At 46.1% G+C, this 12750-nt stretch overlaps 1 protein-coding gene across 5 annotated transcripts in view; it reads left to right on the top strand.

The window, feature by feature from the left end:
- The window catches only part of VPS53 (VPS53 subunit of GARP complex), a 166638-nt gene that overhangs the window by 59472 nt on the left and 94416 nt on the right, over window positions 1–12750 (top strand). For all 5 annotated transcript variants that reach the window (XM_032263449.1, XM_032263448.1, XM_032263447.1 and 2 more), the window contains one exon: window positions 10600–10678. In XM_032263449.1, the coding sequence (XP_032119340.1) occupies window positions 10600–10678 (79 nt within the window). The remainder of the gene's footprint in view (window positions 1–10599; window positions 10679–12750) is intronic.

The raw sequence follows: 12750 nt of genomic DNA, 5'->3' as shown, positions 1-12750 counted from the left end.
GAAAAAAAAAATATATATATATATATATATATATATATATATACACACAGATGAATCCTAGTTCTCTTTAGCTAGACCTCAGAATCCCACTGTTCTCCCCAGGGGTTTTCAGTGTTACCAGTTTAATGGATATTGCTCCAAATTTTTATGTGTGTATTTACATAAATCTGTAGTTTCAATTAATAGTTTTGTTTTAAGTAAATGGTTTCTTACCTTATACTTTGTTCTAAAAACTGCTTTTTGTTTTCAACATGTATTTTAGATGCTTTTTTTTTCATATCAGTAATGTATAGACCTGCTTCATTCTCTGGAGCTAATGCACAGAATCCCATAGAATAACATACCACAGATTATTGAACCATTTTGCTAGATAGAATCCCATAGAATAACGTAGCACAGAATATTGAACCATTTTGATAGAATCCCATAGAATAACATAGCACAGATTATTGAACCATTTTGATAGCATTGTGTTGCTTGTTTCTGATTTTTAAAATATGCCCCCTTTTGTACATATGCAAGTATTTCTCTAGGACAGATTCCAGATTTATATACATTTAAAATTTTAGTAACTACTGCCCATTTGCCCTCCAGCAAAGCTTTGTATACTTGTAGTATGAGAGTACCGTTTCCCCATACCCTCAACAACACTTGGTACTGTTCTTCATTTTTATCTATCTGATGGTTGAAAATGGTATCCAGTTCCTTTGATTTTCACTTCCCTTATAGATTAGTAAAACTAGATTAGTAAGATCAGTTTTTTGGGTTTTTTTTTGAGGCAGAGTCTTGCTCTGTTGCCCAGGCTGGAGTGCAGTGGCGCGATCATAGCTCCCTGCAACCTGGAACTCCTGAGCTCCAGCAGTCCTCCTGCCTTCACCTCCTGAGTAGCTGGGACCACCGGTAAATACCACCATGCCTGGCTAATTTTTAAAACTTTTTTGTAGAAGTGGGGTCTTCCTGCATTGCCAAGGTCTTGAACTCCTGGGCTCAAGCATTCCTTCTACCTCATCTTCCCAAAGTGCTGGGATTATAGGCATGAGCCATTGTACCTACCCCCAGTTGTATTCTTTTTTTTTTTTTTTTTTTTTGAGATGGAGTTTCGCTCTTGTTACCCAGGCTGGAGTGCAATGGCGCGATCTGAGCTTACCGCAACCTCCACCTCCTGGGTTCAGGCAATTCTCCTGCCTCAGCCTCCCGAGTAGCCAGGACTACAGGCACGCGCCACCATGCGCAGCTAATTTTTTGTATTTTTAGTAGAGACGGGGTTTCACCATGTTGACCAGGATGGTCTCAATCTCTTGACCTTGTGATCCACCCGCCTCGGCCTCCCAAAGTGCTGGGATTATAGGTGTGAGCCACCGCGCCCGGCCCCACAGTTGTATTCTTAAAGATTCATGAGTTTCTTATATTCTAAGAAACCATCCTCTCTTATTCCTTTGAGTAGTCTCTACAGCTTGGTCTGTGCATTCTCTCCTTGTGGAATTCTTGTTACATGAACATTGAAACTTCTAGATCTGCTGCCATGTCTCTTAATTTTTCTTTCATGCTTTCTGTCTGTCCTTTTGAACTGCTTTCTGTGAAAGAATTCCTCGACCCAATCTTCCTTTTTAAATTTACTTTTCACTTGCGTCAATTCTGCTATTTGGCCCACCTGTTGAATTTCTATTTTGACAGTCCAGCCTTCTAATTTCTAGCATATCTAGCTGATTCTTTTTTCTTGGGTATAATGTTCTCATATATCTCCCACGAAATAGATATTACGTGTATATAGCTCTGGGTTTCCTGTTCCGTTTGTCTGTCCTCCAGGGTAAAGTCTTCAGTTTCCTCAGCGTAGCAACTCTCTCTTTAGTATTTCTCAAATGTTTGTTGATTCTTAGCTGAAAGCTCATTTATTTTTTAATCTATTTTTTGAGACCAAGTCTCACTCCATCACCCAGGCTGGAGTGCAGTGGTGCAATCTTGGCTCACTGCAACCTCTGCCTCCTGGTTTCAAGCGATTCTCCTGCCTTAGCCTCCTAGTAGCTGGGATTCCAGGTGCCCACCACCACACCCAGCTAATTTTTGTATTTTTAGTAGAGATGGCGTTTCACCATGTTGGCCAGGCCGATCTGGAACTCCTGACGTGAAGTGATCCACTTGCCTTCGCCTCCCAAAGTGCTGGAATGACAGGTGTGAGCCACCATGCCCGGCCCTGTCTTTATTTTTGACATTTCTCTTTTAGTCTGATCAGGAATGCTCTTTTACTGCTACCTGCTAGTGGGCAAGCAGTGGGAAGTCCTGCTTGGCTAAGTGTATCACAGATGGCTCTTCCCCAGTGAGGGGGGCAAGACCTGGGGAAACCTGCCAGGTGGGTGTCCCAGCGACTGCTCTAGGTTTCGAGGCTCCCAGGTTTTCTCGGGTGTTGGCTGCCCCTCTGGCGACTGCTGAAGTTCTTAGACCCCGAGGCCCACACCTGACACCTGACCTGAGCATGCACAGTGAGAACGCACACACACACGCCGCTGACTTACTCCTGCTGCAGGAGACAGTGTGCCCGCCGGCAGTGGACCCGGGGGCCCATCCTGCTCCTGTATCATGTCTTTCATTTCTGAGAAGCATTTTGGGCAGTGATTTTCTTTAATCCCTCATACAGGAAGTGCTCAAGCTTCTAGTCTATCACTTTTCTTGCCTGGATTTAGATTTTATTTTTATTATTTCTAGGGCTCTGGGGTAGGAATGGAAGGTTGCAGCATGTGCTGCTTGTACCATCTTGTAGTGGAAATGCCAAAGAACTATTTGGGAATGTTGGAGCATAGCTTGGCAGAGTGCTGGGGAAGTCACCACCCTTTCCTCGTCTTTGCTGACCCTCACACCTAGAGCTGGCTGATCGTCTTATCAGACCAGGCTGTGAAGCAGCCAAGCAGGCCGACGAGCAGGACTTCAGGAGCTGTGAGAAGGAAGGAGCTTGCATGGAGCAGGCAGATTTGCTGTCAGCGGATGGGGGAGGAGGAGGAGGAGGAAGGCAGTACGTCCTGCCCCTACTCTCAGGATGATTCAGAGTTGATCTCTTTTTCACATTCATTTGTTCTTTTTTCATTTACATGATACATATTTACTCTGCATATATCCTAGGCCCTGTGCTAGGGCACCAAAGGCACAAAGATAAGAAATACACACTCTTTGCCTTCAGAGAATTCAACATTTTTTTGTATGGAGAAGAAAGACGCTAAAGCAAGTTTCAGCGTAACACAGATGCAACAAGACTGGCGTATACTGTGCAAGGTGTAGCAGGATCTCGGAAGAGGAACTGATAGGCTGAAGCATGGGCTGAGGATAGGGGTAATGGACAAATTCACTTTCAATCTGAATGTTAAAAGAATGAGTGGGATCTTACCAGTAAACAGGGAGAAGGAAGAGGGGGTCTCATGAGTCTCACGGAGTTTGGAGGCAGCAGAGGGAGATAAGGCTGCACAGCTAGATAGGGTCGGGTTTACACGCCTCACTAGGGAACTTAGTCTTTGTTTTGTAGACAGTGAAAGTTTTTAAGCAGGGAGGGGCATGATCTCACTTGTATTTTGTAAAAGTCTGGTGAATTATAGAGGTACAAGAGACTGGACATTAGGAGTATGTTCTGGATTAGAAAAGATAAGACCCTTATAAGGCAGTGGCCATGCAGTCACAGTTGCGTGTGGGAGCTGGTCACTGGTCGCTGGCAAAGGAGGGTGTTCTGCCTGGCAGGAAAACGACAGAACTCAATTTTATTTGGTAGAAACCAGTGTAGGGATTTGTTAATAACCTACGTGTGAGACCTAATTCTAAAACTCTTGGAAGAAAACAGAGCAAATCTTCACAGCACTGAACTTAGCAGCAGTTTCTTGGATATGACACCGAAGTCCTAGGCAACAAAAGAAAAAAATAGGTAAATTGGACTTTATGAAAAATTGTACATCAAAAGACACTATCAGCAGGGTAAAATGGCAACACACAATGGGAAAAATATTTCTAAATCATTTATCTGATGAGGGATTAATATCTAGACTATATAAATAATTGCTAAAAATTAACAACAAAAAGCCAAACAACTTAATTAAAAAATGAGGAAAGGACTTGAGTAAGCATTTCTCCAAAGAAGGTAGTCAATGGCCAGTAAACATGAAAAGATGCCCCGTGAGGGCGTGAGGTGATACTGCACTGCGGTTTAGCTTGATGTAGTCCCACTTGTTTATTTTCGCTTTTGCTGCCTGTACTTTTGGGTGGGCTCTTCACTTTTCAACATGTTTCCAAAGAGGTAGTTTTAAAAATTTGAAGGAACTTTATAATCACTGGTATAATCACATTCCCTTAAAAAGAGAAAATCCAACATTCTATGAATAGATTTCAGTGCTCCAAACATTCATCATCATGTAGGGTTGCTGCAAACACAAGAGGATTTACTTTTCTTTTAGTTCATTTCACAGTCTCTATTTGCAATAATTTTTTGTAGGTTAATACAAAATAATGTATTATTAGGTAACACTAAAAAGCCGGGATGGTGGTTCATACCTGTAATCCCAGCACTTTGGGAGGCTGAGACAGGTGGATAGCTTGAGCTCAGGAGCTCGAGACCAGCCTGGGCAACATGGTGAAACCCTGTCTCTAACAAAAATACAAAAAGTGAGCCAGGTGTGGTGGGGTGTGCTTGTGGTTCTAGTTACTTGGGAGCTGAAGTGGGAGGATGCAGTGAGCTGAGATTGCACCACTGCACTCTAGCCTGGGCAAGAGAGCAGACTCATCTCAGGAAAAAAAAAAAAGTAACACTAAAAAGAGCAGAAGAGGAGACAGCTTGTTTTCAGTGCTTGACTAGAATTATTTTTTCAAGAGATACTAAAAGTTTGAGGAAAGTCCAGACTTCTTATTTTTAGCATCCTTTCTGGTGGATTTTCTTCCCTTATGTTTACGTGGTGATGGTAGAACCATCTGGAAATGATAGAACTAGCTATTTGTTTTGAGGGGCAGGAGATGGCAGGCGAGTTACTACCCTCTGCATTGCTTCAGTTTCTCTCATTTACTGTCTTGCTGTCTGTAAATTGTAGAAGTCATGGGAGAAGTTGTGTTCTGAAATCTTCGTCTGTACATTTGAAATGTGAAGTTCATGAGCCTTGATTCGAACATAGCCCATTCATCCAACTAGCCTTCTGGTAAATGCTTACATGCTTAATGTAGCATTGAAGGAAAGATTTTTTTCTTTAGTATCTTTATGTTTCATATCCTCCTGGCCTAAGCATGTCTGTGAAAGTGAATGTTTTTAGTCATCAGTTAATATTTCCCAACAAAGAATGGAAGATAGTGACATTCTCTTGAAAACCATGAAACTCTTGAACTAAAATTTCTAACCTCTTGTAAATGTGAGGAAGGCTTGGCAGGTCTCATGGTGCAGTGAAAAAGAACTCCACCTGGGAATGGACAGGCTGCCAAGCTCAATGACTTCAGTGAGCTCTTTCTGGGCCTTGTCCTTTCCCAGTGTGAGTGCTGTCACTGGTGATCTCAGTTTCCCAGTGCGAGCGCCGTCCCCAGTGACCTGAGTTTCCCAGTGTGAGCGCCGTCCCCGGTGACCTCGGTTTCCCAGTGTGAGCACCGTCCCCAGTGACCTCGGTTTCCCAGTGTGAGCACCATCCCCAGTGATCTCGGTTTCCCAGTGTGAGTGCTGTCCCTGGTGATCTCAGTTTCCCAATGTGAGCGCCGTCCCTGGTGATTCCACAGTGTCTCACTGGCTCAATGAAGATGCTAGGCTGAGATTCTTTATGGTGCCCTTGTAGAACTGTAGCATCTGCCTAATTAACCTGCTGTTTAGAAGAGACTGTGTTTTTGGGAGGTCAGTATATTGATTTGGGAACTATTTGGGATGTTTTCTTTGGGACTGTCACTCACAAGGTAACCAAAGTGTCAGGGTTACTTTATCCACAGGTACCTAAACAATGTTGATAATTTGCTGTCTGGTCTGCTGCTGCCCCTTGGGAAAAGCTGAGAATACCTTTAGGAAAAGGCGCCTTTGAACAGCTCTGCAGTCATGTGGCATAGAGGATGCTAGAAGCCATTGGGTTTACTTTCCTTCCTGGGCAGCACAGTGACTCTTTTGTTTCTGAAGAGTGACCAGTTTCAGGTTCTGCCATGCAACAGGCTGAACTTATTTGGATGCCGGGGGAATCTTTGTTTCCCTGTTCTCTGTGAGTTGTAGGCTGACTTTCACAAGAATGACTAGGAAATCAGCTGGGCATGGTGGCTCACACCTATGATTCTAGCACTTTGGGAGGCCGAAATGGGCAGATCACTTGAGTCCAGGAGTTTGAGACTAGCCTGGGCAACATGGCAAAAAACTCCATCTGTACAAAAAATAGAAGAATTAGCTGGGCGTGGAGGTGCACATCTATAGTCCCAGCTACTCAGGAGGCTGAGAGAAGGGAGGATTGCCTGAGCCCTGGAGGTTCAGGCCGCAGTGAGCCTTGATTGCACCACTGTACTCCAGTCTGCGTACAGTGGTGCAGTCAAGACTCACTGCAGCCTCAGCCTCCAGGTTCCTAGCCATTCCTTTATTTACTAGGAAATCTTGGTGGTTCAGCACATATATTTGCTCTGCTGACAGTTACCAGTTGAGCTACCTCTTTATAGTAGGAACTTTTCATGTTTAGAAGAGGACAGAGTTTAAAAGAATGAAGCTAAAGATATAGTCTTTTAAGTCTGTTGACTTCTTTCTAGTGTACTGTTTAAGTAATTGATTATAAGGACTACAATTCACGTCTTACCCTAAAAATGCATGGGATTGAGGTTTGGGTCTATAGAGACTATCAGCGATGTCTGTAAGGGAATAGTTGGATCTTTCATCCGGGTCATTGATAGCCACTTCAAAAACTGCTGTTGGAAACATTGGCATTTATATGCAGAGGCATATCCTTCTGCTCCAGGATTAAGCATACCTCTAACCCAGAGCCACCTGTAAAGTCAGCTAACACTGTAAGACGGTTGTTGTGGAATAATCAGTACTGGTGAGGATACAGAATCATCTTGTATGGGCCGCCAGCCCCACCCTCCTATTTCACAGCTGTTGCAAGTTGTGACCCACAGAGAGGAAGTGACGGGATTACCTAGCTCACTGTAACTTAGCCGGGTCTAGTCTGTCTCAAGAGGTGACTTTGAAGATGAAGACCATGGCAAGGAGGCGTACAAATCAGAGACTGGGAATTTTTCCTCTTTTTTTGCCTGGTGATACCAAGTGCCATCATAGGCCCTGGTTCTCCTTTCTGCCACTCCGGTGACTCCTTTCGGAGTCAGCAAGAATACGGAGTAGGGAATAGCTTGGGCCACAGGCAGAGCCAAGCCCATCAGTGTCACTGAGATGGTCAGTAGCCCTGAGAATGTGACTGAGTGCTCTGGCTGGGTGGCGGGGGGTGGGCCTTCCCCTCAGGAGTCCCTGTGGCTTAGCAGGGAACGGGTGCTGTCTGTGTGCTTCCATGAAGAGGGCAGGAGCAGAGGGGCCTGAGCCTCTGGAAGCGGTCTGGGGACCTGGCACCATAGGAGACTGTGTGCTGGTTCATGACGTGGGAGTCACAGGATGCTCAGAGGTGCCATTTTATTCTTTTCTCCCATGTCAAAGTTCACACTCGGGGAATGTTTCCCATTGCCTGGGGGGCAGCTCTAGATGAATTGCCCTGGTTCTGAATGGAGGTGGGGGCAGTTCCAGTAATAGCCTCATCTGGGCCATTTCTGGACCCCTTGAGAACTGACCAAAAAGGCTACAAACCCACCTATAAGAGTGGTTTACAAAGTTCTGAAGATACTGGAAAAACCTTGGAAAGTATTTGGAATAAGGTGTAATTGTAACCATGCCACAGAAAAACAGACTTTTTTGGGTTGTGCCTATCCCCTCATTCGAAAAAAACATCTCAGCAGTTGCCAGACACTCATTAGTAGCCAAAGAAATTGCGGTTTTGAGCTGTTCGCTCTTTCTAGAAACTTCATAACATTAATTCTGAAGGAACAGGGTAGAGACCAAGAGTGGAAGTGTGCTCTTCAGTGATACTTATAGCAAGCAGACAGTTATTTGCCTCAGGCTCAGGAAGTCCAGTGGGGCCAGAGAGTCTCATGCCACTCCAGCTCTGCAAGGCTGGCCTGGCGGTGCAGGGCGGCCACCTACGTCGGGCAGCTGGTGGGGGACGCAGAGAGGGTGGGATTGACTGCAGGGCGGGATCCTGGCTGCTGCTTTCTGCTCTTGCATTCCAGTGGACAAACAGTTCTTGAGCTCCTAGTGTACACGCAGCCACTAGGCCTGAGCCTCCCCTTTCTAACTGGTTTTCCCCGCAGTTCCGTTTTCATACTCACAAACTTCTGAACCTGAATTGACATTCAGTGGCCCTCACTTTCCTTTAGCAGTTCATTTTGTCACTTGGCTCTTTGTTTTTGTTTGTAGAAAACATTCTTTTCACTCATTTGTTTAAAAACTTAGGAGCAGGCCAGGCACTGTGGCTCACGCCTATAATCCCAGCACTTTGGGAGGCTGAGGCGGGTGGATCACGAGGTCAAGAGATCGAGACCATTCCTGGTCAACATGGTGAAACTCCGTCTCTACTAAAACTACAAAAAATTAGCTGGGCATGGTGGCGCGTGCCTGTAGTCCCAGCTACTCAGGAGGCTGAGGCAGGAGAATTGCCTGAACCCAGGAGGCGGAGGTTGCGGTGAGCCGAGATCGCGCCATTTGCCCCCAGCCTGGGGAAAAAGAGGGAAACCCTGTCCCCATAAAAAAAAAAAAAAAAAAAAACTTAGGAGCTTGTAGGTTTCTGGGTTAACAAAAACCCCAAACACTGCAACAATGTGGATGGAACTGGAGGACATTATGTTGAATGAAATAAGCCAGACACAAGAAGACAAATATCTCCTGTTCTCACTTATCAGTGGGGGCCAAACATTGAAAAAGTCAGCTCATGGAGATAGACAGTGGAATGGTGGTCGCCATGGCTGGGAGGCGCAGCTGGGAGCTGGGGACACAGTGGGGTTGGCTGGTGGGTACACATGCCGTTAGAATGCTGAGAGCTGGGGACACAGTGGGGATGGCTGGTGGGTACACATTCAGTTAGGATGATGAGAGCTGGGGACACAGTGGGGATGGCTGGTGGGTACACGTGCAGTTAGGATGATGAGAGCTGGGGACACAGTGGGGATGGCTGGTGGGTACACGTGCCGTTAGGATGATGAGAGCTGGGGACACAGCGGGGATGGCTGGTGGGTACACATGCAGTTAGGATGATGAGAGCTGGGGACACAACCGGGATGGCTGGTGGGTACACATGCTGTTAGGTTGATTAGAGCTGGGATTTGGTAGAACAGTGGGGTGACTACAGTTAACAGTCATTTATCGTATATTTAAAAATAACCGAAAGATTGGAATTGGAATGTTCCTAACACAGAGAAGTAACACATAACTTGGGGTGATGGATACCCATTACCCTGATTTGATTATTATATGTCCTATGCCTATATCAAAACTTCACAAGTACCCCATAAGTATATGCAGTGATTACATACCCCTAGTAATTTTTTTTGTCACTTAACATACCTCAGACATAATAATTTTTAAAAAAACACCCTAAAACACCATAGAGCCCTCTTCATATTCTGTACTCCAAGGAGTAGGAGAACAGTTATATCAGCAATCCAAAATGGATTTATATTTTTTTGTCATTTGTTAGTGTTTTGTTTTGTTTTAGAGCCAAGGTCTTGCTCTGTCACCCAGGCTGGAGTGCTGTGGTCTGATCATAGCTCAGTGTATCCTCAAAGTCCTGGGCTCCAGAGATCCCACCACCTCAGCCTCCCGAGTACAGGTGTGTGCTGCCACACCTGGGTACTTTTTATTTTAGTTTGTTTTTTGTAGAGACTGGATCTCTCTGTGTTGCCCAGGCTGGTCTTGAAGTCCTGGCCTCAAGTGATCCTCTCACCTCAGCCTTCCACATGCTGGGATTCCAGGCATGAGCCACTGCACCCAGCTAGATTTATATTTGATTTGGATGTGATACTGTAACATTTTCCCACAGCATAACTACCCCCTAATAGAATTGTAGAAAAATTAACACAACCTCAGGTAAAGGGTTGGCCTAGAACAATTTTGGGGATGTAGAAAATTCACCCTGAGAATACCTTGGAGAATACCTTGGATGCCTGAGTCTGCTCATCAACCTGCCACTCGGCTAGCGTGCGACCTCTCACCTCGTGCATGTCCCTGTACCCTTCCTGGCCTTTAACTGGCTACTCACCTAGCGTGCAACCTCTCACCTCGTGCACGTCTCTGTACCCTTCCTGGCCTCTCTCTAACCTAGCGTGTGACCTCTCACCTCGTGCACATCTCTGTACCCTTCCTGGCCTCTCTCTAACCTGCCAGTCACCTAGCATGGACCTCTCACCTTGTGCACGTTTCTGTACCCTTCCTGGCCTCTCTCTAACCTGCCGCTCAGCTAGTGTGCGACCTCTCACCTCGTGCATGTCTCTGTACCCTTCCTGGCCTCTCTCTAAAGACTTTAGCTGTTCGACCCTGTGGATCGGTGCACAGCTACTTCAGGATATCATGCCAGATGATGATATGTTCTCTCTCCCTCACAGAGTGAAGGCTGCGCAGACTGAGTTAGGACAGCAAATCCTGGCCGATTTTGAAGAAGCATTTCCTTCCCAGGGCACTAAGGTACAGCTTTGCATTTCCCCCAGTCTTCAGAGGTGATCACTGCCCTTGCTGTGTTCACACTCCCACAGTCACATGCGGGTTAATTCCTGTCGTGTTTGCTGGCGGCGGCAGAGCTTTCTGCTGCAGGTTCAGGGCAATGAGACCATCCCTGATTTTAAATGTCCCAAAGTGGTGGCCGTTCCTCGTTTGTTTCCCGCCAGCGTCAGAAAGTGAGGATTTGTTTGGGCTTAATTTAATGCACGTTAAACCTTCTATCGTGTCTGCCCTGTCAATTCTTTTTTCTCATGGCTGTATTTTTTAGAAATCTTCATGCCGCAGTGTTTTTTAGGATTGTTACATAACTTAGTGGTTTTGGTCTGGTGAAAAGACAACTGGGAGGAGCATCCACCGGCTTATGTAACTCTGGGAGTGACACGGTTAGGGCCTCACTGTTAATGATCATCAGCCTGTCCTTTGGAATTAGTGCCCTTGAGCTCTCACTGGTAGCAGAGCTGTTTGCGTGGTGTCTGCAGAGCCCACAGCATTTCACTTGTGAGTGCTTGGTTGCACTTCTCACGTACCCAGCTTTCTCTCACTCAGCTGTCATCGTGCTTGGGTAACTGGTTTTAGCTCCACCTTTCTAACTGTAGCAGATGCCATCTTAATGCCTAGCATGTGTCGGACAGGTAAGAACGCATACAGGCTTTCTTCTCTGTCATTTGAGCTATAGAGAGAATTGTTCAAGGCAGACATACACTGAAGCACACAGGGGCAAGGAGCTTTCCTCGCCCTCCCTGACAGGTGGAGATGGGGATATACGTTCCTTTACTGATCCAAGGAACGTTTCCTGCATCTGCTCTGTAATTCAATAATTGGAAATACTGAATCCTTTTTCCTTTGTGCTCCATGAAAGAAACGTAGGAAGCAGATGGGAGTAACTGTCTCAGCCTTTGCAGATCGCCTTCTCTAGGAAGCCCGCTCCTGATTTGAATGTCTTCACACTCTGCAGTTGTCTGCTGGTGATTAGATGCTTATTTGTAAAGCACTTTTCCTTGAGAACCTTGCATACCCTAGTCATCTGATACAACTGCAGGGAGGGAGTAGATCTTGGAAAGCGATTTATCCTATTTCCTACATGAGGAAAATGAAGGTCAAAGACATAAAAAGGGATTGTGGGGATATTCACAGGCGTTCAACACCAGCCTCACCAACATGGAGAAACCCCGTCTCTACTAAAAATACAAAATTAGGATGTGGTGGCACATATTTGTAATCCCAGCTACTTGGGAGGCTGAGACAGGAGAATCACTTGAACCTGGAAGGCGGAGGTTGCAGTGAGCCAAGATCGTGCCACTACACTCCAGCCTGGGTGACAGAGCGAAACTCCATCTCAAAAAAGAGATGCAGGGAGCTCTTGTTAGGACAGGGTTAGCTTCACGTGTACTCAGCTGTCCATTTCAGTGTTTTTTTTTTTCTTTTTGTGATGGAGTTTTGCTCTTTCACCCATGCTGGGGTGAAGCGGCATGATCTTGGCTCACTGCAACCTCTGGCCCCCTACCCCTGCCCCGGTTTAAGCGTTTCTCCTGCTCAGCCTCCCGAGTAGCTGGGATTACAGGTGCCTGCCACTATGCCTGAGTGTTGTTGTTTTTTTTTTTTTGAGACGGAGTTTCGCTCTTGTTACCCAGGCTGGAGTGCAATGGCGCGATCTCGGCTCACCGCAACCTCCGCCTCCTGGGTTCAGGCAATTCTCCTGCCTCAGCCTCCTGAGTAGCTGGGATTACAGGCACGCACCACCATGCCCAGCTAATTTTTTGTATTTTTAGTAGAGACGGGGTTTCACCATGTTGACCAGGATGGTCTTGATCTCTTGACCTCGTGATCCACCCGCCTCGGCCTCCCAAAGTGCTGGGATTACAGGCTTGAGCCACCGCGCCCGGCCGAGTGTTCTTTTTTTGAGACAGAACCTTGCTTCATCGCCAGGCTGGAGTGCAATGGTGTGATCTCAGCTCACTACAATCTCCGCTTCCCGGGTTCAAGTGATTCTCCTGCCTCAGCCTCCCGAGTAGCTGGGACTACAGGTGCTACAGGTCTAT

The sequence above is a fragment of the Sapajus apella genome, unplaced genomic scaffold (genome assembly GCF_009761245.1).
Source record: "Sapajus apella isolate SASKATOON/1434 unplaced genomic scaffold, GSC_monkey_1.0 scaffold136, whole genome shotgun sequence".
NCBI classification, from domain to species: Eukaryota; Metazoa; Chordata; class Mammalia; order Primates; family Cebidae; genus Sapajus; species Sapajus apella.
Note: the sequence above shows the minus strand (reverse complement) of the source record. Positions and strands in the feature narration are given on the sequence as shown.